The 26035-nt window shown below is 38.3% G+C and overlaps 1 protein-coding gene across 2 annotated transcripts in view; it reads left to right on the forward strand.

Annotated features, from left to right (window-relative positions):
- The first annotated feature begins 189 nt into the window (after nt 1–189).
- The window catches only part of PRKD1 (protein kinase D1), a 131780-nt gene continuing 105934 nt past the window's right edge, over nt 190–26035 (forward strand). The window contains exon 1 of one of the 2 annotated variants that reach the window (XM_035552133.2): nt 190–694. In XM_035552133.2, coding sequence (XP_035408026.1) covers nt 500–694 — 195 coding nt within the window. In that variant the 5' untranslated portion in view covers nt 190–499. The remainder of the gene's footprint in view (nt 695–26035) is intronic. The other variant, XM_035552131.1, reaches the window with a different exon arrangement.

The raw sequence follows: 26035 nt of genomic DNA on the forward strand, positions 1-26035 counted from the left end.
CTCGGCGGGCCGAGACGACACCGCCCCGTCGCGGGGGCACTCGCCGGCTGCCGGCGGGGGCTGTGGAGCGGGGCCCGGCGCCTGTCGGGACGCGGCCGCCGTGTGGTGGCGGCGGGGCCGGGACCGGCCCGGCCCGGCTCGGCTCGGCCCGTCCCGGCGGAGGGCGCGGCCCGTCCCGCCCCCGCGCCGCGCACAGCGCCAGCAGCCGGAGCGGCGGCACCACCTCGGCGGCGGCGGCGGCGCTGGGCCCGGCTCCCCCCTCGCCCTGTGCGCCTCTCTCACCGCCTTTTCCTGTCTGCATCCTCCCCGGACCTCCGCCCCCCACCCCCCGCCATTTTCACCCGGGAGCGGCAGGGCGGCGGGGACTTCCCTGAAACTTCGCGGGGGAACTCGAGCGGCGCCTCCGGGGCGGCCGCCAAACTTTTCGCCGCGGCGCCCGCCTCTCTCCCCTGCTTCTCCGGGCTCCTCCGGCTCCGTCTCCTCCGGCGGGCAGTTCCCGATGAGCGCCCCTCCGCTGCTCCGGCCGCCCAGCCCGCTGCCGCCGCCGGGGGCTGCTGCTGCCGGCGGCGGCGGCGTCGCCTTCCACCTCCAAATCGGGCTGAGCCGGGAGCCGGTGCTGCTGCTGCAGGACTCCTCGGGGGACTTCAGCCTCGCCCACGTCCGGGAAATGGCTTGCTCCATCGTCGACCAGAAGGTAAGGAGAGAGTCCCGAGGGGAGCCCCCGCCCGCCATCCCCCGGGCGCCGCTGGTGGCTGCGAACTTTCCTCTGCCGACGGGGCTGGGCTCGGCTCTGGGGCACCCGCGGCAACTTCCCGGCGTCTCCTCCTCCTCCTCCGCCGTCTGCCCCGGCCCCTCGCCCGGCCCCCGCTTTGCCTCCGCGGCCCCCGGTGCCGGGCGGGATGCTCGGCGCCCATGTCGGTGGCGCCGCTTGTCGCCGCGCTCAGGGCTGCGGCTCAAAACAGCCCCCCGCCGGGGGCGGGGGGGGCAGAAACCTGTCAGCCGCGAGGGCGCCTTGCGCCTCGTCCCAGCCTCCGCTGGAAGAGGAAACTTTCCACTCAAAAAAAAAAAAAAAAGAAAAAAGAGAAAGAAGGAAAGTGAAAACAACAACCCAACCCCAACAAGGAAAAAACAGCCTAGCGTCCAGAGCGGCGAGCAGCCCCGCGCCCCGCTCCGGGCGGGGGCACCAGCGGGACGGGGCCGGGGTCTCCGGTAGAGGCCGGCGCCGCGGGGAGCCCGGTGCTGGCAGGTGGCCGCCGCGCCGCAGGAGGCCGGGGCGCGCCGCACCGCGGCGGGGTCGCTCTGAGGGAGGCGGGGAGCGGAGGCAGGCAGGGAGGGAGGGAGGCACTTGCTGCTGCTGCTGCTGCTTCTCTGGGGCCGGAGGCTGGCATCTGCCCCGAGCCTCCGCTGGCCTCGGCCGTTCCCCGCTTCTCTGTGTTAACAGGAGCGATGTGCGTTGAACTTTTACTCTCTCGGTGGCTCTCGTGCGAGGGACCGAAGGAAGTGTTACAGAAGAAAACAAAACCAAAAAAAACCCAACCAACCGAAAGCCAGATATCCTGGATAGTTACAATGGAAAAAATTTTTTTTTGTTTGTTTTTGTTCCTCCCCCTTGTTTTCACTGATGTAAAAGAACTTCAAACAGGATGTTTTATTTTTTAAAGTTTTAGGTTTGTTCGTAGAGAGCCCATCACCTGAACTTCACTAAAAAGTCAATTTTCCCTATTTTGAAGAGCAACTAATTACATATTTTCAAAAAAGTACACAATACATATCTTAACTTCTAAATTTTATGTCTCAGTTGCTGGTTGAGGTGCTTGGCTACCTGCTTTGCTAAATTAAATTCTGAAGAAAGACATACTTTTTTTTTTTTTTTTTTTTTAACATCGCCATATTTGCTTTCAGAGCTAGGCCAGAACTTTGTTGCTTGGTCATATACGTCAGGCACAACTTAAATACTTTTAATATTTTGCCATTCGTGCGTTATTATGCTAGCAATAATGGAAACATATCAAGATTGTTGCATGCATTGTTTATGTATTTGTGCTTGAGTAGCTTATTCATTACATGGGTTTACAGTAAGCTTGAGTCTAATCTTTCATGCTTCCTAACAATTTCCTAATTTCCTAACAATGTAGTATTGTCTAAAGAAAACTAAATGCGTTGGCTTTTCCTCCAAGAGTCAGGCTTATCTGAGTAAGTACCGACATAAAAATGTCGAGCGCATTAATTTGTTTACTGACAATAAAAAAGAGAAAATCATTTAGCTGCTTTTCTATAGAACACACCTGAATGAGGAACTTTCTTCTAGGCACGGTTTCTCAGAGCCCAAATTACTGCTTTTGCAAGGCTGGTGAGAAGAAAGTGACTCAAAGAAAGGGAAAGTTGGAAGAAAGAGAGGGCCTTCTTAAAACAAACAAACAAACAAACAACACCACACTTCAAGATACCACATATTTTTTATGAGGTAACTCTTTCTGTGTGTTAGAGATTCATGATTTTTTTTTTCTTTCCCTGAAGTTATTTGAAGCACTGCTTGCTTGTGATCTTATGGGAAAGATTGATTTGCTTATCACAGTTAGGCAGGAGACAATACCATAAAGAATATCTCAGTCAAATCTCACACTATTTCCAAGTTTCCTTGGGTTTGTAAAGTAGGTAGGTGGTGCCTGCCAGGTACCTATTTTGTCCCAAAGTCACTGTTTGGTCTGGACTGTTTAAGCGGTGTATCAAGATGAGAAGAAGTGACTTTGTTTTTTCTCTTTAGCTTTCCTGTTAGACTGCTAATATCAGCTCTGTCTTTGTGGTTATACTGTTAAACATTCAAGCAATCCTCTTGCATGTAACTTTATTTATAGGATTGTGCCAGCTTCCCTTTAGTATCAGTGTCAGATGATCTGTTTATAGAGAGCCTCTCCCATGGTAATGTGGGTATACCTGAGTGAAGATATTTATGACCCTTAGTCTGCACAGATTTATCAGCTAAGTGAACTTAGTGCTTAGCGTGCGGAATTTATATGAAATTGAACTAAGCTTCTCAGAGCGTGCATAGTGGAGCATACGTAAGCTTGAGTGGGGGGTGTGAATTTGTAGGGTGTGTATGTGTATATGGGTTGATGAATGCATGTGTATGTAAATATGTAGGAAACCACCATACGTAGATACGTCTATATGGTGGTTTTATATATAAATAATATATACTGTACATTGGTGTGCACAAATACAAGTTTTGCTATGTATAATATATGTTTATATTTTGAAGTAAGCATTTTTTTTGCATACATTTACACTAGTGGATTTTAAACAGCATCTGAAGTACAAAGGTTAGGCTTGCTACTTTTGGTAAAGAATATAATTGTATTTATTATCTAATACATGGTGTGAAGAATGGAATGAACAAAGAGTCTGTTTTTCTTCCGTTATCCATGAGCCGCATTCCTTCAGGAGGAAATTGCATCTATCATTCTGAGATAGTTATATAGAAATTTTCACAACAATTCTAAAGATGAAATGGTATTTGCTAGTTTCAGGCATAAATCCAAACACATTTAAATTTGTTTAAAGACAACTAAACTACATTTGGTTCCTTTGAGTCTGTGTTTGTTTGTCTTTCTTAGAATCAGTGATGTGAAAACCTTAAGACTTGTTCATGTGGAGTTACTTGTTCTTTGGCTGAGAGGGAATTTTAACATTTAAAAATGTGGCTAACAAGAAATGAGAATAAACTGAAAAATGTGTGTCAGTGTTCGACTTCTAGGCTGACTCCCCCACAGGATCAGTAGGAGAATATTGTAAAATACAATCTTTGTTTTCTGAAGATAAATAGTTTGAATTATTGCCCTTTTTGGGTTAACTGCACACAATAGAACCACTTATCCAGGGCAAAGCACGCGATGTAGGAGCACAGCATATTTGTAGTTGTCCGGAATGGTCATGTTATCAAAGACTTTTTTTATTATTTAAAGTTATTAGCAAAAGAGAAAAGAACTTGCATAAAATTTCCTACACTATTAATACAAAGAGGAAAGTTTATATTTTCTGTTTGCTGAAATTCTTTGTCACCTTCAGTGACTCACATGCAATGTGTTGGGTTACTGTGGTGGCATTGCCAAGTTTTGAAAACTTTGAGTTCTTAAGTAAATATGTGCTACAAAGTTGTTTGGCATGGAAATACATGTTTTATAAAATAGCCCCTAGACCAGATATTGGCCAGGCCTTCAGCATATGAAGTCAGAGAAATTGCCAAAAGTAGCAAACGTTTCATCTTTTTTTTTTTTTTTTTTGAGATCTGCATGGCTGATGGTCTGTGGGTTGCTACCTTATAAGCTTTAGAAACTTGAGGCAGTTTGAATATGAACACAGCGAGGCTGGTATAAGTATTCTTCTGGTTTTTGTGTATGTTTTCTCCTAAAACAAACATAGAGGAAACAATTTGATCCAAAATGGAAACAAAATTTGATCATTGGCTGCGCATGTTTCAGACTGTTTATAAAAGTAGTGTTGTACGTGGTTCCCTGGTTTGGTTAATTCTGAAACTTTGCAACAAATAAAAACAGTAATAATAAAAAGTAGGCCATTTCAGGAATGGAGAAGGACAAAAAGAAAAATAAAAGGATGGTTCAAGTGGTATACTGCAAGTGGAATACTGTACCCAGATTCATCTTCACATAAGGTATTCAGTGTTTAAAGTAAGAGAATAGTCAGAAGTCAAACCACGAGCTTTTATAAAGTATTGTCCTTACGAAGAATTGAAACCAAATATATTTACATTTGGGAACAGGTACATATACGTTTGTGCTCCTGTTTGACCTTGATAAAGGAAATCCAACTTATTCTGAAATAAATTAAACAGGAAAACAAATGTAAGCTTAGATGTATGGTTGTTTTTTTTTTTGTCCCCATCCCTCCCCGGCCAGAATCTCTAAACCTGTGGTCTTAGTGAAGAAAGGAGCTTTTCTGAAGGTTGTTTTGAAAATATTCTTAACCTTTTCTGCCAGGGTTTCAAGCAGCCATGAAAAACATATGGATTTTGTTTATATGGATGAAGGTTTTTGTTGTTGTTTTTCCCCCTAAGTCTACAAACTCTCTTAAAATAAACAAGAGCCTGATAGTAATAAAATCATTTCCTTTGGAGTGGGTTGGGGACTCACAATAAATAGTATACTAGAAAGAAAGAAAGATTTTTCCCTTCAGGATAAACAGAGGAACTGCGAAAGGTTTTTTCCCACTCTGACCAAAACCTGTATACTGTTGACTCAACAAGCACATGTAGACGTTTTGTATATTCGCTACATATTTGGCTGTAGTCACATCCTTTCTATGTCTGGGGACAGTTAGTACAGATGTGTGTTTATCTGTTAAAGCTACATTCTCTAGGAGTTTTTGCCTGATGTACACTGATAACAAAATGTTCAACTTCTTGTGATTTCTCTAAACTGAATGCTTTCTGCCTGCAAAGAAACAAAGTTGTTCAATTTCATTTCAGGAATGTGAGGTGCCTTGTCATTATGCATGTAAACATATTTCAAAGTGAAAGTACTTTACTAATCTCACCCTTATAAACTAAAGTGAGACTTTTGATGTTTGCTGCTCAATCTTTTATTGACTTTACATTTATTATTCTCCACCCTGGAAACTGTAAGTCAGTGTACGCAATGTTAGTTTGTAGATTCATTAAAATTACATTTGGAGAATGTGTGAGAAAATGCCAGGAAAAGGATAACTGATGAAAGGGAATCAGTCTGAATTTGTTTAAAGAAACTGTTTTTTTTTTTTTTTTTAAAGAAATGCTAACTTTGTTATCTAACATGTCAGGGATTTGGATGAGGAAAGTTGGTCTAATGCCACTGAGTTATCTAGACCGTTTGAGAAATTCCTTGCCAAAGATTAAAGGCTATCCAATGAATTCTCATAGAATAAGAAATAAGATGGAGCTTTGGACAGAACACTGGCTTGTAACCAAAGCAGTTGACATTTTCATTTTTAAAGGAATTATGAAAGGAGTTCTGTGTTGCTGTTGTGGTAGTCCTAATGATGCTTCCTCCAGGAAACACATAATTTCCATAATGATTTTAAAAACTATAAGATGAGTAAGCAGATGAGATGCTTCTCATTGCTGATGAGATGAAGCTCAATTGCCAGAGAAAGAACAGAATTTATTCCTGAAGTTGCAGCATTTTCCAGACAGAGGTGCATACGCTGTATGATGTGCTTAGTGAACGTGAAGTACCAGAGGTCGGGTCGGTCTGTCTGATACCAGGCTTACTGGGCACGAGCCACATGGATGACCTGTGAATGCCCAGTACATCCTGAAGATGCAGAGGATTTACTGCTTATATGCAGGTTATCTGTGTTGTGCAGTATGTATGGTGCATCAGTATGTGCCAAGTCCATGTGCAGACTTTGTCCATGGGTATTTTTCCATGGTTTCTGGAAATGCCTCATAAACATCCAAAACTAGTTTTTCTTCTTGTCTAGGCTTTTTTCCCCTGTTGGGAGAAATCTGGCTGTATGCTTACCACGTGTATTACACAGTGGTTACCTGCAAGGAAACGAGCAGACTTCTTGAAATCTGCATATTGTTACTTTTAGTTTCTTAATGTTTTCCTGTATATGAATCTATTTTGATTAAAAACTTTTGCCAAATTTACATTAGCTTCTTTTTATTATTTTTTTTTTAGTGAATCTGCAATAGGAATTATTTTAAGGACATCCATGGAATTTTTAAGATAGGGCTATGTGTAATTAAAAAATATAGCTGATAAGACAAAATTAAGTACAGTGAGACCAAGAGTTTAATCATCTGTTTCAAGCAACCTGTGATAAGTACATGCCTTATTTGTAGTTTTTTTTAATTACTTTTGTACATATCGTAGGTCATCATTAACTTCTTGACTTTGGTGTCTGTTGGACATCTGGCAGGTTTATGTTGACGTTATGTAATGTGGCTAGAGTTACGCAGGTGCAATTAAGTATATAAATTAAATCTCATCCCAAGTGTTTATCCAAAGCATAGGTGAATTCATTTTAGCTACCCTGTGCAGACTTCTAAATGCTCTGCACCTGTTGGAAAACATCTTGTTTCTGCCTTTCTGATTAATCCTCATCGTACAGTGGTCTGGCTGTATTGCCTGGCATCTTCAGTGGGGTCAGTGTAGGCGTTTGACTCGTATTTGGCTCTCGCTGCTTGGAGGAGAGCTGCTCTTTCAAACTGTCTTTTGGAGCTCCTATGTGCTTCTTGCATGATACCAGCTTATCTGTTTTGGGATGGAACTGACATCTGCCTTAGGGTGTGTTCCAGTACAGTACCTGTTTCATTTTCAGCGTCAGACTTGAATATCTCCTACACAGGCTTGATCGTAGAGGTTCTGCTGGAGAAGCTACTGAGTTTAGCTATCCTGTCTCGTTAGCTCTATAAGTATTTGAGCTATTTGAGAATAAAAACCACTCTCCTCTTTGAGATGCCTTTTACATCATCTTTGACAGTGATTTCGTTTTCCATGCCTGATACGCTCAATGTACAGTGTTGTGTGAGGAGGTTTTCGATGCAGTGCCTTGCTCTGCTTGGCTGGCGGGGCCCTCACCAGGCTCGGCATGGATGCCCTGCATGAACATCACAGTGCTCTGCCCGGACCTCACCTGTGTTTGCATCCTTCTGTCTTTTGGAGTCCCTGTGAACATCCAGGATTTTGGAAACCAAAACAGGTTTCTTTCAAAGTCTTTCTTTCACCTTTCTTTTTCCTAGTAAAGGACTATTAGTAACACTGTATGATCTCTTGCTTTTTAGGACTTTTTCCTTTTAAATATTCCTATTCGTGCAACAATCTGAAATAATGACAAATTTCATGTCACTCAAAAAATAACATGTAGGATTAAAATAACTTGTACACATCTGTTCTTAAATTTTTTAAGTACAAAACCTTGCAGTGTGTGCTTCAAGTCAGCTACTTCATGAGGCACATTTTTTCTTTTAAATCCTCCTCTAGTTTTATCCGCTGGAAAAACATGCAAAAATTTAGAAAGGTAGTATAGTGTATTACGTTATAATCCAGAAATGAATCTGAACGTACTACAGGGATATATGCATACTCATGAAGGTAGACATACATTTCAGTGTATAACATTGGTGTTTTACTTTCTCTTCCTCCATGAATTTGTGGCTTCCTTTAGATTGTTCCTTGTAATTCCGTTTTCTTCTTTAACTGAGGAAAACTTAGTCAAGATGTAAACTTTCACTTCTTGCACCATAGTATAGTGTATTGTCATAGTGTCTCCTTGTAGAGACAGTCATCTGGCTGCGCCTATGCTGCAGTCAGAATCAGCTCAGAAACTGCAATGACATTAAAGCTAGAACATCACATGTTAATTTGATCAGTACTTTTTTTTTTCTTAAAGTAGGAAACCTGAATGTACTTCATCTAATCTGGATCTTGGCTGCTTCCTAAGAGGAGTAAAGAGTCTTTTTAGAGGCTTTCGTTAGCAGTTAGCATAAACAGGTCTTTCCACTGTAATTTTAAGCACAAGGTACGTGAACTGAAGGTGCAAGCCAGAACCACAGTTGCCAGTTATAAACCTTTATCTTGTATACTTCAAAAGAACCATATCTGAACATGTCCCGTGCAGTCTGAAAGCATGTTCTATTTTTTCCAAGATTTTTTTTTTTTTAAAAAAAAGGTCAACCTTGAGAATACTTTTTTCTTGAGCGTTAGAAATAGCGTTTGTTAGCATCTTGTCAGTCGCAAAAGCTGTGACAGGGAGCAACATTCTGGCTATGAGGCAATTTCTCTAAAATACATTTATCCTTAAAAACAGCAACTTCAGTGGTTCTATTGCTTTATCTTTTTCCTACCACCTATGAAATCCTGTTATGTTAGTCATTTGTTTGTATATGTGTCGACCATACTGGTAAAAGTGTACGATAATCTGAGGCTCCAAAAAGTATGTAACGTATGTCCTTATGCAATTCATGAATGGTAGGCTAGAATCTGTATTCAAACTGAAACAGTCCTGAAAACCCTGTAGAATCCGTGGGCCACAGAGGGTTGTTTATATGATCTAAACTTCTTAAATAGTGGTGTTGATCCATGGGATGACAGTGTGTGGGATGAAGGAAACTCAACTGATAAGGAAGACAGTATGGTTTATTGACACAGTTTCCAGTCTGGTAACATCAAACAATTTGGAAAACAAATATTTGTCTCTATACCTAGAAACATATGTCTAGTCTGTCTTTAACCCATGTTTATGATCTGATCATGCGTTTTGTTTTCATGCAGACTGAATCTTACCCAGAGAATGACACAGTTTCAAACCTATCAACTAATGCCAGTGTTTAACTGATCATCCAATGTAAACCTCCTCCTCCTTCCTTCCATTTGATTTATGTTATTTGGCAAGTTTCACAGTACCTTGGGGGTTCTGAGTGGTGAACTGGTTCTTGGAGGGAACTACATAAGCACTTCAAGGGGAGTTACACAGGTGATAGAGCTAAATTTTTAGTTAGTGACAGAGGGTGAAACAAAGGACAATGACTGCAAATTAGGGTTTGAAAGAGTGGAGGACTAGAGCAGGTACCCAGAAAGAATGTGGAAACATCATCCTTCACTTTTGGACTTGGGTAAACAAAACCTTGTGTTGGAGATAGTCCTGCTGTAAGTGGGAAGTCAGACCAGGTGACTCCTGAAGGTTGCAATGTTTCTGTGGTTTTGAGAGTATGCAGCTCACCACAATCAATAATTAAACGAATATTCAAATTAAAGTGGCAGCATTTCCCCACCACAGCTGAAGACACAGATAAAGTTTATTAAGGAGCTGGCCCAGCCTATATGTGGCTTAATAAGTCTGCTTTTTTTTTCTTTCATGCTTTGTGCTGTATCTGTGGTCTCTTGCTTGTCTGAATGGAATATTCAAAAACTAAAAACATAAATTCTGATAGTAGTATGCTTATAAGACAGTAACAGGTAATAAGGATCTTTGAGAATATAGCTATTAAGGAGGTACATTAAGGCAGTCACCGTGCTGTTTTGTATCACCTAGTTTATTTAAAAAGGGAAGCATAGCGCAAAATGGGAAGTTGTGGCTGATAGTTAAATATACATACAAAAGACGAGGTAGAAAGCAGCTGGAAAAATATTTCTAACAGTGCTTTTGAATCTTTAAGCTTGTGTGTGTACATTTGTTGTATTGATACCTCATAGATGCTATGTAGACTTATTAGATTAGTAGATTAGTATATGATAGAGCCTTATTATATGCTGTATTGTACACAGGATAAAGTTCCTGCCATCTGTACTTTGCAGTCAAGGTGTACTAGACAGCTGGTTAAAACACCACATCTTAGACCACATGGAATGATGTCTCAACATTAAAAGCCACAGCTTATCAGCAGTATCTCTGAAGACAGCCCTGAGAGAAATTGAAATTCATCTTAGGCTGTCAGCGAAAGCACAGAAGTTCCTCATGGAAAACTGTGATTAGCAGAAATGGTTGGCAAAATGTCAGCCTTTTCAAAATGAAATAAAGACCTGAAATCTTACAGGTTAGAAACAACAACAAAGCCCGACAGTGTTATGTAGGGGAGGGTCCTGCTTGGGTTATCTGTCCTTGTGGAGTGGTGAAGGTTGTCTGTGCAGAGATGAAAGGAAGGGATGATAGAATGAAATAATACACCCATCTGCTGCAAAGATTGTTTTAAGTGGAACAATGTGTAATTTTTCAAGAATGAAAGAGATTATTCCACTTGGAAAGTGAATGGACAGAGGACATGCTTGGTTTATCTGTCTTTGCAGGGAGGACGTGTACATGCTAGAGATGTTCCACAGGAAAAAGATGCATTATTTAGACACTACCTTGCTATTCAGGCTTAGAAGTGAAGTCAAAACTAAAGCTACTGAGTACTTTTTTGTGTAACTTCTTGTTCATTTTTCCACCTTTCTTCATATTTCCTATGCTTCGTTACAGGCTCTTATCGAATGGTCACACGATGTAATTTAGGCATCTAAAGTTAATATCCTGGACTGATAGACAGCTATTGAGTAAACTAAGGGCGTACAGTCTGAGCTAAAATTTGGCTGCTGATTGTTTAATGTATTTTAAGCATGCTATGTGTTCACGGATTTCGCATAACTGTATGTGCAATTATATACTTAAATGTAAGAATATTAATATTTTGGTAACATTCAATGTAGCATACAGTTCATATTTCAAACTGTGGTCACGCAATTTTCTTTAATATCCTGGCTTACCCAGAAATAAGTTCTTGATGTTGTTACAAAAGAAAAAAAAAATGTCACTTTTAATGAGTTGGGTAAGTTTAATTTTTGGATATAACCTAGGTAAGAGAATAAGGATGAACCCCCTTTGAAGTCTAAACTGTGAAACAAGAATTTCTAAACTTTTTAAAGCTACTGAAAATCATTTCTGTTTCTTCAAAGCTGGCCTAAGAGCAAAAAACTTCACAGATTCAGCTTAAAAAGCCTGCAAGTGTTTGTTTCTATATTTGAGAGGTAAATAAACAATATGTAAAAACTTGTTAGGATGTGCATTTGGAGATGAAATCTAGAAAAGATTTGAGGGAAATACACCCTCAAGACTCTCCCTAAAATAGTGGGTGTGTCTCATTCTCATCCGGTGTTGGTGAGTGAACCTACATGTTTCCTTTAATTTAGGAAGCTTCTTTTTTTTGCTATTAGAGGAAAAAAATGGTAACGTTAATAATCAAAAACCTGATTTCTTATTTACTAGTGCAAAAGAGAGGTTCTGAAAACAACAAAAATCATTATGTAATGAGAAAAGCTTTGACTTGCCCTTTGTGAAACCTAATTGCCATCTTTTAAATAGGAGTGCCTCAAAATCTTTCACTGGTGTGGCATGATCATTGCTCCCTTTTTTCCCCAATGTGTTTCAAAACATTGAATGTTTGAATGTCACTTACATGAGTACAGATACACAATGGGATGAGATGAGAGTGTTTTTTAATAAACAGAGTCTGAACCTCATGATAATTACAAATACATTTATGATGTCTTTGGACCTAGACAGATTTAGTTTTCTAATTTAGAGCTTTTTAATTGATCTAAATTGATTACTGACCATACTTTGACTAGGTGGCTTCCCAAAGTCTCTTGCAACATCAGTGATTCTGCAGTTCCATGTGGTGAAAATTGAAAAAAAGCTTCTTCTATTATTAAGTACAACTTACATTCTCTGCTTAGCATAGATTCACTCCTCCTTTGGGATTTCTTAGGTGGTAATAACAAGGACCACAGCTCGCAGATTCACATCAGTCTTTCATCTACTTTATATTGATCTTCCATTAAGCTGCAAATAGTGGCAGTCTGCCATGTGTGCTTTATTTTATTATGTCATTTCATTCTTCTTTCTCCTTTGGAAGGAAAATGGTATTTTTTAACTTAATTGTGGTTATTTCATTCAAATGTATGGATGCTTCTAAAATTTTATCTTCTAATTCTCAAGGGAAAGGCTAGAAATAAAATTGTTGTTAAGTAAGTTATTTGTATCTTCTTGCTTGTGTTTTAATATAACATGAGGAGGACAAAAAGTTAAACAAAAGAGTAAAAAAATAAGTAATCTTTTATTTGTGAGATAATTCCATTCCCAGAGGTTACTGTAGTGTTCTGTACTGCTTTCCATTTTTGGTATTTACAAATGCAAAAGCAAAAATTTTCCTGTTTAGTAAGTCAGAGCTTCTGTTTAACTATGTGTACTATGGACAATCTTTTCAAGTCTTTTCAAGCAATCTAATTCAAGCATGATTCAGTTTCTCATTCATTTTTCTTCAAATTTTTTTTTTTTAATTTCACAAATAAGCGATTAGAATAATTGCTCAGTTTGTTAATGTTTGGGTGCTCAGAACATGGTTTCTCTTTTGAATGGAATGGTACACCTATAACACTTAGTATGCGTTTAACTTTTCCTGTACTTGTTATCCGATCCACTTTAGGGCACAGCTGCTCTGAAAGGTCAGTGAGGGAGGGAATGGGAACAAATGACAGGCTGACAGAGTGGGTGCTGTTGAAGGAAACTAGATCTTGGTTTTCTGTCTCTAAGACTTTACATGTTTATTCTTCTGTCACCTCTGAAATACTTTTTTTCTATTGTCTGGATTCAGTTGCATTTGGTGGAAGACTAGAAATATCAAAGAATATTAAAGTTCTTATATTTTTCAGGGACCAACATCTGGGTAGAATAAGAAGCCAAGTAACCTGACTGAAGGTAGGCTGTCTGTGAGCTCACGTGCTATTAAATTGCAGAGAATTCATGTTGGAGAGAGATAGTTCAGCTGGTGTACAGAACAATAGAGCACTCCCACTTATTTTTAATTCTCTTATTTTATAAAATGGTAGTTTTGTATTTTGTGCAGTGTTATTTATATATGAGGACAACTGTACACATATATACATTATACACTTACACACTTGGACTATTGTGGATATTGTGGAAAAAAAAAACATGTACCCTGAAATTCATAGGGAAACTCAGATATGTAAAATACTAACTAGGTGGATTCTTCTGTGTTTCTTCTAAGAAATTAATTGAATTGTTTTTGAAATACAATGTTTAAGTGAGGATGTTTTTTTTTCTTCTGGATTCCATTCTGGAATTCATTTTCTCCTATTGGTTGGAAAATGGGGTTTACATAATGGGAATGTAGGCAGATGGAGGGCTATAACACTGAAAAAGGAACCTTCCAATATTCATGCAGAAGAGTATTCATAGTGAAAGGTCCAATTTCTGTTCTTGCAAATTCATGTCATTGAGATACTGTGACAACTTTTTTTAATCACACAGTAATGAGTAGATGAAGGAAAACTGCAAGCAGATGTTTTTCTGGAAACTAGGTACTGAAGGTGCCTAGTGACTTCAGAGGGGGAAGCTGGACAGTAAGTGAAGGGCAGCTAATTGAAAACATATACAAGTTATCTATGTACAATGTATTATGGTCTGAATATACATGTATTTTGTTTTGAAATCCTTACAATAACGAAAACATGGTCTGAAGCATGTGCTGCAGTTGCTGTATTCTTTTACCTGAATGGTCATTAGTATAAAACACTTATGTTAATGAAAACAGAAAATTTAGGTTCTTAAAGATCACTGGTGCATGTTTTTTCAAAGTTAGTGTGACTTTTCAGAGTAGTCAATCAAAATGACTAATGGCAGTACCCTCTAAAACATTTTGATTGAGGTAAACAATATTGCGTAAATAAAGATGGGCAATTACATTATGTCAGATTGCTAAAACAAATTGCCAATGACTTCCTACTATTTTCCTAAATTTGCATTGCATAATATTGCTTCATGCAGACTGGCTAAATGTTGTTAGGGAGAGAACAAGGGGCAGAAAATGGTTGAAGTACATGTGGAAAACATTTTGGAGTGTATTGAAAGTGTGTAACTTGCAGCTGATGTTATACGGAGATTGTAAAAGCTGTATTCACATTGGTTTCTTCTGTGCTAGACTTGTAATCCTTCCCAACTTAAGATGCAGGGGGGGGTTCTCTGGCTGTCCTCCTGGAGGCCTGGGGATGTGGGCTGTGCTCTAAGAGGATCCTTGTGCACCTTGGAGCACTCCTGCCTGGCGGTATGGATTGGCCATAATGTCTGTTACCCCAAAGCAGCTCAATGAAAAAGGGACTGCTAGCATTGAGAGAATGAATTTGAGATGTTTCGGCCTGAAAAATGAAGCTGCTTTGCTGTCTTTTGCTTTTGGAACTTTTCACTAACATCCAGAACTGGATAGAAGACCCAGCAGAATCAATTTCTTATGGTTAGAGGAAACATTTTAAAATCGTTTCTAGAAACTTTATTTGATAAAGGAAAAATAAGCACAACTATATTTCTGTCCTTCTTGTGCTTTATTTGCTCATGGAAGTTTGCAAATGCAAAATGCAAAAAGTAAGGACATCAGTTTTATTTTTTACGTTTTTACAAGTCTGTCTACACTTCTAGATGCCAGTTTTAGCCTAATGATACAGCTGCAACAAGGTTTAGTTGTTGTTAGCAGTTCCACCTTGTTGCTTAGTTTGTTTTTAATAGTACAGTTTCATTTGTGTTGATGCCAAATACTTAAAAAAAAAAAAAAAAAAAAAAAGTCTTAAGAAAAATCCTTATACTTTTTAAGACATCACAGAATCACACTATCATGTTGAGATTGGACATGACTTTAGCTGACATATCATCTTTTGAGATGAGATTTTTTTTTTATGATTGCTAGTTGAAGATACTCGCCTCTTCCATTGGCTAGATGCTCTTTCATGTAGTAAAAGATAAGACATGCCAAGAAGAATGTCCTATATGACATAGTCTTAAACTCCAGTGGGAGGAGGACCCTCAGATGATGCTCTGTCCTTAAAAAAGTAAAAAACAAAAGCAAAAAAACCAGCAAACAAACTTTAACATTTAACCTGTAGGCCTAATTTGTTCCTAATGCTTTAGCATTCACAAGAAAATATGCCTGTGGGAAGAGGGTTTGGCTAGTGATGTGTTAGATATGAACTCTGAAAAATGTCATTATAAAAGAATGATATAAGCATGAATATATTTCTGTCTTCCTAGTATGTACTGATATGCACTGTAGCATCTGTCAGCTGGAACTATTCTAAGGTGAGAGAGAGGGAGAGATTTACGGTGTTATGTGGAATTGAACTTTCTTATATGATGGAAAATCAGCTTTGAGCATACAGAAAATAAAAGAAATCTAAAAAGTAAACCATGTTTTTTGGTTTCGATTTTTAAATATTAAAAGTTCTGACCAAAGTCAAAATTTCCTGGATGTTTTTTGTGTTAATGTATATCAACAAATATTTTTTACCATCAAACTAAGAGTTTTTTTTTGCAGACCTCAGTAACTCAGTAGTGCAAGAGATTTGTGCCTTTTTTTTTTTTTTAACAAGTCCAATGCAATGTCTTCCACTTGGACAGCAAGTATTGCTTTCTCAGGTTGTAAAATCTTAAGCATCTGAAATTTGCTGTGATAGCAGTGCTTTTTCTTCCCAAGTCTATGCAAAGAAGTAGAGACTTCTCCAAACATCACAACTGTAAAGATCTTTTGTAGATGCAGCATTTTCCATGCCGGTTTGGGTGGAATGTTCTTTTTTCCTTTTAACTTGGAAACAAATGTTCAGAGAGAAAGAGTTTGTCAGTTGGCCCATGTGTTGAATAAATCAAATAGATTACAGAGTCAGTGATAACCCTCCCTGGCTCCCCCAGCTCCACTCAATGAACTAACCAAATAACCTTTCATACTTGGCAGGTAAATGAAGCAAAGGCCAAAATTGAGATGGAATCATCTGACTTCATGAGCTATGAACTGTCAAGCGGTACTTAATAGATTTCTGGAGGTACCTGTTTCCATGCAAAAACTCTCATTTGTGTAATTTGGTTTGCCAGTCTGCCACTGAGTATGGGATTAAGATCTTTGTTTAACAAGCCTATGTGAATAAGCTAACATAATAGTTGTCCTCCAGACATGAGCTTGCATCTATTTCTTTAATGATTCTTTTAGAGGTGGCATGAGATGTCAAGAAATGTTTTTTAGAGCAGTATCAGTTTTCCTACCATTATTCCTGATCTTTTCAAACTTTGCATTCATTCATATTCAGCATGTAACCCCTGAATCCTTTTCTGAAAAGTGTTAGTTAACTGGTTGTTCTCCATGCTTACTTTTCCCAAACCATGTCTCCAGTAACACATGCCTGTAAAACTTCATCCTCTTTTCTTTAGGTTGCTTCTCTGTTTTTTTTGGAGATGTTTTTGAATTTCAGCCCTGTGTCTCATGTGCTGTCTGTCTCAGTTTCATATAGTAATGAAAATTTTGTAAGATTTTTTTATTATCCAGATAATCAATGACATCATTATAAATAAGTTGACTGAGACCAGGCTCCCCTTTGGAACGTGCCCTTCTCATCCTCCTTCCGCATGTCAGTGCTTTCTGACAGTGCTAAGCCCTCCTTGGGTCTGGGTCTAGTTATCCAATCAGTTTTGTCTTCATTTTAAGACAATTTCAGCCAAGTAATACCAATTTTGCTTTGAAGAATGTCTAATAATTAAGAGACAATACCTTTAGGATGAAAGTTTAGCTGACCAGTCTATAATTCCCACATTCCTTTCTTTTCCCCTGATTTTTATATCTAATAGGCTTTCATTCAAGTCCTTCCTTTACTGCATTCATCCACGAGTTTTCAAATGCAATTTGAAAATGCCAGAATTGCTTTGAATTGTTTTAAAATACACTAGATGAAGTTCTTTAGAGTTGGTCTTTGTTGAAAACATCAGTGTGAGTACTCTGATTTCTTTTTGTCCAGTCTGGGTTAGTCATCTTTGTTCTCTGGTGGTGTTTTTAATGAAGCTTGATGAAAAAAAGCATTTGAAAGTTTAACGTGTTTCATATCATTGATCTCCGCAACATGTAGCAGGCAAACTCTTTTGTTGTGTGTCTTAAGACTACAATTGTAGTGAAGTTATTGCTTGTTATTGTTGACACTTTTTACTAATACAGTCTCTTGTGCTTTAAGTTTCCACTTCTGAAAGCTTTCATGATTGAGGTCAATCAAAAACACATGATTTGCCCAGTTCAGAATTTTCGTATTCTTTCTCTTCTGCCTGTTTTGTTACTTTTTAATGAACTGCCAGTTTGGGTTCCTTCTGAGACCTTTCGCAACTTTGAGATTACTGAGGTCTGCAGGGCCATTGCTTTCATTTTGTTCTTCTCGTTCCTGTCTTCGCTGAGGAATATGAATCTTATGCTGTGGTTGCTGTTAGTCAAAGAGCTTTTCACCTTCTTATTCCCAGTATTTTCCTCTGTATTGGTTGTGTTCAGAATTTGAAGAGCCTTTTACTACTTTCTTCACCTTCTAAAAATATTTACCAATGCATTCCAAGAACTTGAGGGACAATTTTGCGCCTTAGTGACTAGTATAATTCAAAAAGAAAAGGAACGGGATTTTTTGTGCAGTCTGTTACAGTTCTAGTAGTAGATGTTTACATTGCGTATTTGTCACCTGTGGGAAATTTGCACCAGGTGTCAGTCTTAGGTGTGTACCACGTCTGTGAGTTATGCAGAGCAGACTTCTGTGCAGACAGACTTCTGTGCGTTCACAGGGAGCATACGGCTCGGAGGGCATTGAGAAGATGCTTTTTCTTTCTGGGGTAGATACTTCTGTCTGCCTTGCAAATGAGGTGCTCCTGTGCGGGAGTTCAGCTTTGGTTCCACTGAAGGGGAAGCTGTGCTGAATGTACCAGTGATGTATTTCAGTGTATTGTGCATCCATCCCAACAGTGGATGCAGGGCACATTTTTACCTGAAAAAATACCTTCAGTACACCAAGCAACTAATCTAGATGTGTGAGTTTGGGTCCTGCTGTACGTCTTCCACAAATCCCTATGAGATCAAAGTTCTGTGCTTTGAATTACTCTGCTGGCTATTTTAAAAAAAACTTATACAGCTAATTTTTAATAGTCATGTAAGCCATTTTACAAGCTAATTAAGTCTTAATTGCCCATTAAAACATCCACATACTTTAGTTTATTCTCCGGTGTATTAACAATGTATTAAGCTGTTTCGTGAGCTCTCCAAACTGTTTTCCTTCTGTAATGTTACTGTGATTAAGCCATCTCTCTGTCCTTAGGATTTTGTAAATGTTGCTGTGTGTTTAATCTTTACTGTGGAGTTTTGTCAGTACCTCCTCACTTTGTTAAATGGTGATGAGCCAGCAATGTCCTCTCACTGCAAAAAAGGCTGGTAGTATCCTGGGCTGCGTTAGGAGGAGTGTTGTCAACAGGTCGAGCGGGTGATCCTTCCCCTCTGTTCAGCACTGGTGAGGCCACACCAGTTCTGTGCTCCTCAATACAAGAGTGACCTGGAGCTACTGCAGAGAATCCAATGAAGAGCCACTAAGATGATTAAGGGACTGGAGCATCTTTTCCCCAAGGAAAGGTTGAGAAAGCTGGAGCTGTTTGGAATAGAATACTTCAGCTGGATGGACCTTCAGAGATCAACTAGTCCAGCTACCTGACTGCTTCAGGACCAACCAAAAGTTAAATCATCGAGAGCATTATCCAAATGCCTCTTCAATGTGGGAGGCATGGGACATCAACCACCTCTCTGAAGCCTGTTCCAGTGTTTGACCACCCTCAGCTTGCAAAACAGAAGGCTCAGGTTCATCTTATCAATGTATATAGATTGATAATAACAAATTGAACAGAAGATTAAAAGAAGAGGGAGCCTACTTTTATACGTTTTTCCACTACTAGTGTATTTGCTGTCAAATTTTGACTATTTGGGTTACATATGATGTGAAGGATTCCTGTGTGGTTTCAAAGTACTAGCAAGGTCCTGGGCTTCCAAATGCAAATGAGATCCAGCACAGTCAGACCAGGAAGGCTGCAGGCAACAATTGCATGGAAAAAGCTAAATGGTTATTGGAGACTTCCTTGATTAGCAGTGTTACTAAAAGTGAACAGCATGTTGGCAACTGTTGCCCATGTTCCTAGGTAATGATCAACTAATGTTTGTTAAATACAAGAAGGGAAATTCACGGAATTCATCTTCAAGTATGTGCCAGTTTGTAGTAGAGCCAGGTAGGTGAGCTACTATTGCTAGTACAAATACTAATTTCAGCTAGAAGCTGTAGAAGCAAGAACATGATTTGGAAGGGGTTATTCGACTTTGTGGATATTTGTTATCTTTTTCTTTGGGGGGAAAAATAAATATGAATTATCTCTTTCCAACACTTTACCTGTATTTATTTTCACATTTCTGCTACCATGTGTGCAGACTGACTTATGTCCCAGAGTTTCAGAGTGTTTGTCTTCCACCCACTGCTTTCTGAAACTACAGTAACGTGCCTCAGCTGTCTCTGCTTCTGTCAAATCCATAACTAATGACAAAATGGTGCTTTAAAAATTAATCAGACTGTTTCTGGGCGGAATGAATACGTGATATGCATGTAACGATTTTATCCAGAGAATAGAAGAATATTCAAAATGTAAGTGAATAGTATGTAAAAAAGCATAAAGCTTAGAAATGCGTGCTCTGCTGTATTTTTGTTAAAAGTTCTTACAGTGAATCAGTTCATTCTCCAACCATTTTTAAAATGTATTGCTACAAGTGAATCACAGATCTGACGGCATCTTGGGTGTAGTTATGTTGAAGCCATCAACTATGTCTTATAAATTCAAATGATGAATTTAAATGTGTTTATAAAGTTATGTTGCAGTATAACTTCAAAAACGAAATTTTCTCATTTTCCATTTTCCACTTTCCTGGCCCCACTTCAAGATTTGAAAGTTACAGATGTACTTTACTTTCTTACATATTAAATTGTTACTGGTAGAAAATAAATGAGCTGTTTATCTTGCATTATTTTTACTACTGAATATATGTTACAGTTTTTAAACCCTCACTGTGGTTTTGCTGACCCCTTTCTTTTTTAAAGAAAAATAAAAAGCTATGTTTTAACCCTAATTGATCAAGAAAATATTAATCAAGAAAAAAGTCTAAAAATTTAAGAAAGATGAAGATGATGAACATTGTATGAACTTATATTTGTCCATGTAAGTTTCCACTACATTATGGATGTGAGTGAAACTATGGATCATCTAAAAGACTAGATTAGTAGATTAACTTTCCTGCTTCAAGTGGAAATCAGTTGTAGTCTGTACCAAAAATAACTAAACATAAAAATATGTGAATTTTGCTTATTTTTTGCAATGGTAGTTTCTACAAACTGTATAAAGAGGTCTCTCTCTTTCTTTCTCTTTCTCTCTCATAAACATAATTAGGACTTACCAGCAGAAATCCATAGGTAGATCTGGAAAATATATATGTATATAAAAATATTTTTTTCTATAAGTATATACATATATATATAAGAAGGTGACCCTTCCTAACCAAAATCAAAAAGTGTAATTTTTAGTAACCTATTGATTTCTATACTATATGAAGAAGTTTGTGTGATGACTTTTAACCCATCAATAATATTCTCTGTGTGAATTGTTAAGTAAACAAGGCGATGGTTTGGGAATAAGACAGCTTGACATCTACATTCTAAAATTGTCAAATGCTTCTCTTTGTGATCCTGAGTGGTCTCACTTTCCTCAATTTCTGACAAAAGTTAGAAAAGCATAGCCATGATTTTTATGGAGTTATTTATGAAGTCTCCAACTTGAGCAAGTCTTGATGGTTTAAGTTTAGCATTAAAGCAGAAGGTACAGTGATACTGCACGTTAGAAGAGATACTGCATTTCAGTTAAAAATAAAGAATTAAATTGTCAGTATTTGTGAGGTTGCCTTTTCAAAGGTTGGAAAATAATTCTGGTTTAAATCAATGAGATGGAATGGTTTGCCAGTGTCTTCTGATCCAGCTTGATTGGCACGTCTAAAAATGTGCAGAAAATTGCAGTGCTTTAACAGGACAAATTGGTTCGTGTTTCAATATATGGGACACTTACAGTTACAGTAGTGGAATGTAAATTTAAGACTGTGTCATGTTATTTGCTCTCATAATAGTAAATGTTTGAACAAAAAAAACCAGATACTCTGAAGTTGTCTTCAGCTCTAGCATTTCCTTTTTATGATATTAAGTATGCATGAATGCCTGTGAAAAAGAGCTGCAGCTGAAGAGGTGTGCTTTTGCTCATCATATACTAAACCTAATTTGGTCTGTCTTTGTCTCATGAAATGTGGAGGGAATCTGAACCAGGGTTCTAATCATTTCTGATTGCACCCTTTTTTTTTTTTTTTTTTCTCTCTCCAATTAAAAAAAGAATTACAACTTGCCATGACCTTCTTGGAGTAATAGTGAAGCAGAAGCTGTGCAGCCATGGAAGGAGAAATCAGTCAGTTGAGTGACTGATACAGTTGAAATAGTTAAATTCAGTCAGTTGAGTGACTGATACAGTTGAAATAGGTAAATTACAGGAAAAAGTAGGGAGCTGGATGGGGAAAAATAGCCAGGAACGTATTAAGTTTGGGGAATTCCTTAATGTTGTAATGGAGAAGAAGGGCAATTTTTAAACTAGAGAAATACAGATCTAGTTTTGATGTAGGTTTTTGGAGCTTATTGGTTTGTTTACATTGTAATGTTTATGAAGAAGGGATTGTAGAAGAAAAATTCTGCAACAAAATTAAAGGTTCACTTTATTAAATCAGTTTAGGTCAAGAAATGTTTAAAACTCAAACTGTGGAGCAGCATAGCAAAAGAATATCAGTTGCATTTTACTCATAACTTTTTAAAAAAATATGTAATTGTAAATTGTAATTTTACTTTACAAGACTAAATATTGTTTGAGGGAATATACAAGATATAATTAAACTCAGAAATAATATGCTAAGAACTGTGTAAGAAAATGCTGCATGTAATTTTTAGTTCAGAATGTATATTGTATTTTAATCTTCATTGCATAGAAAGCAAATTTGGTTTAGGCTGATTTAGAAAATGCTGTACTTCTAGTTTAGTTACAGTTTTAAGCTGTAAAACAAAACCTTTCAGTGGTTTGACTGTATGTCTTAAGTACATCATTATTTTTAGAACAATTCTTTTACTGATTATAAACAAGGTAACTAACTTCCTCATTGCTCTATGTAACTGACGCAGATTTTCTACATTTCTGTCAGGATGAGGAAGGTCTCCTGCGTTCCTTAAAATAAGTTAAGCAACAATAAAATAAATACTTGAAACCGGATGGAAGTAGTCATTTAGATCTGATCTCCAGGACTGGAGAAATAGTTGTCCATGAACTTTTTAATTTGCTACGCACTCCCAATGTTTGGCTGTCCTGTGTTTGTTTTTCCATCAGTTGTATGCTGTGCTTGCACGTGCATGCTTCTTGCACAGCTCCTTGAATGTCAGCCAGCACTTGAGGGCACTTCGGCTTGTGTATCCACAAAAGGAATCTGTTTTCTGGGGAACCTGATGTTTTCCTGATGTGTTTCTTCCACCCTGAGGTTTCTTTTCAAGGAAGACCAGTGGTTCTTTCTGAGATGAAAATGGTACATAGACAAGCAGTTGTAGGCGGCATAAGCAACTTGGGAGTAAGCTTTTACTAGTTGCTGCCTGTCCTCATATAGCTGCAAGACAACCATTAGAAGAAACACATTTTCAGAGTTTGGCTCCATTGCTAACAAATCATCATCTTTCCCCAGAATCTGAAGAATGACCAGGGTTTTTTTTGAAGGAAACCTCTGGAACAAGAGCATATGGAATTTACCGACTGAAATCAAGAATGAAGAAATGTAGGCTTTATTTTTTTAAAGACAATTTTTTTAAAAATCTAATGCTGAGAGATTCTATTAAATGTACAAACTGAGATTGACCTTGACAAAAGTAGAAACCACAATTAGGGTGGAGCTGTAAAACTGTCTATGCTATCACTGTATCTGGAACCACCTAAATGCCATGTCTGAATTCACTTGCAATAGTAGAGCAGGAAATCATGTTTGTACTGTTCACCACACATACACCCTGACATGATGCATCTAGTAGATCCGAAGCCAATGAGTCCATGCCAGCTGTTCCATGGGTAAATAAAGCATTTCCCATTTTTTGTTTTCTAATGATTTCAATGGGTAACATGTCTTTAGAAGAAGAGTATCACATACCTCTGTACTCAATTAAACTGAAACTTAGAATGTGTCCGGGACAATACATCTGCATTTGAACTCGGGCTGTAGTTTCAGGGTTGAACTGGGCTTGAGTAGTGAAGGTGTCAGTTGCCAGCAGGAAATCTTCATTTGTTGCAAATGTTGAAGCATTATGTGATGAATGAGACAAGAAGGTGGAAAAGGAGAAGGAATAATGGTACAGTTTTAAAGTTGGATGCTATCTTGGGGGTGTGTATTCACCTGCACACCTGCTGCTAAATTGTTTTGTGGAGCAAGTCAAGTAACTTCTCACTAGTACTGCACCATCACCGCCTGTGTATCAATCTCAGACCACTGAGACCTGTCTTGAAGTAACGTAGGAACTTAAAGCTGCAACTACACCAAGAGCTTCATTTTGGATGAACTGAACACTGTGGAACAGATTTTTTGGGGGTGTAGGAAAGGAATAAAAGGGAGGAAACTACTCTGGCTTTATAGTCTCAATTACCCTTCATCATTATAACTTGTAGTGCTGTGAAGGCCTTTTCTGATACTGTTCATTCTGTGGCTCTAGCCACAGCCCCTCTCTATATTTTGGAACATAGAGGATGTTCCACCTTCATTTCTGGCTTTGCATAATAAGTATTGGCCACGTGTAATGGGAAATACTTTGTAAGAAATAAAAAACAACAACAAAAAAACATACATGTAAGTTCAAAGTGGGCAAAGACAACAGCTTTCTGTTTAATATTCCTTTGGTTAGGTTCCTGATCATTCGAACAGAGCTAATAACATTTCTTGTTTCACATGACTTTTGGAAAGATTAATGTAGTATAGCAATGAGTATCATAGAAAAACAACCAAGAAAATTTATTAAAACATTAATTAAAAAAAAAAATCAGTGTATTGAAATAAGTTGCTCTGTGCTGTATCTGAAGAGTAAGGAGGAGAACCATTGAGACCTGGGTATGGAACGCTGGGGTCAGAAGTATGACAAGTGTAGCAACTATCAGTATTATGTGCCTGTAAAGCAGATGAGGTTTTCACAGGTAGCCTTAATTTTGGCACTCCTAAATTTTAAAACCTCTGCAAACTTAAAAATCTTGGTGTATGTTCAGATCCATAATACACTTTTAAAAACGTACAAGAGGAATGGAAATTACGTATACTGATGTTTGTGTGCTTCATTATTAGGCTTGGAAACCCTCCTTAAAAGTTTTGCCAATTGACCTAATAAAGCAGACAGGTATATTTAATGTTTCTGTTTTCATCTTGCATCTTGTGATGTCACTACATTCAGTAATGACATATTGCATGTTTAGAAAATACCTGTAAACACTTCACATATTGAAATATTCTCAGATGGTGCTGTAATTAAATAGTTTTGTCAAACTGGTTTTGTATATATAGTTCAGGTGATCCAAATTCCTGTTTCTGTTTTCATGGGTCACATCTTGAAGAGTATAGCAGAAGAATCACTGCCAGAACAAAGATTTTGCTATTGAATCATAAGTATTTTTTAATTTTTTTACATTTTTATGTGAATCATTCACATTCAGGAATTGTTTTAATTTGCACTAAGATCCTCCAAGTTAAAATATATTGTATGCATTAGATTTAAGGGAACTAATATATTAAATGCATTTTATATATGGGAACTAATTGCATATGGTAACTAATGCTAATGAGCTGCCTAGTAAATTGAATTCAACCCCATAATCTCACATCAAGCCCATTCATCACTCTTCCAACCCAATGAGCTGGAATTTAATGGTGCAATTAACTTGACTTCTTCTAGGCAACTAAATGTGTTGTCCCTTCTGCAAATATGTGCAGGACTTGAAGTTTCTCTAATTTGGATCCCCTGAGGCAAGTACTTTCTGTACGGGGCAGAAAGCTTGAAAAATGACCTGCCTCATGAAGGACACACAATGTGCATGCCATTACTGACATTCTTCTACTTTAAAAAAACAAACAAACAAAAAAAACAACACAAAAACCAACCACTTCTGCATTATAAATCCTATTTTTTTCAATTGTATAAAATACTATTTTTTATCTCCCTCCCCTCCCCCCATTTCCATTTGCTTCAGTCAATCTCTTGGGCATAAGGACTGCAGCACATCAAAAATACTCTCATGAGCCAGACCAGTTGTTTGTCTAACCCAGTACTCCAGTCTTCAGCAGCAGTAGTTAGAAACTTTTCACCAAAACAACTCAAGCCCGGCACCTCTTGTGAACTTGTTTCCCACCCCACAACTCCAAATTAGGGCTTTTAGAGGTCACATCCATTCTGATGTGGGGGACTGTTTTGGAGGTGTTATCCATTTATTTGTTGCCTTTTTGATGTGGATACTTCTGCCTCCATCCTGCCACAAATTCCAGAAGATCATTATATGTTACTTTTAAAAAAAGAAGTCCTTATTTTCCTTTTTT

The sequence above is a fragment of the Cygnus atratus genome, chromosome 5 (assembly GCF_013377495.2).
Source record: "Cygnus atratus isolate AKBS03 ecotype Queensland, Australia chromosome 5, CAtr_DNAZoo_HiC_assembly, whole genome shotgun sequence".
NCBI classification, from domain to species: Eukaryota; Metazoa; Chordata; class Aves; order Anseriformes; family Anatidae; genus Cygnus; species Cygnus atratus.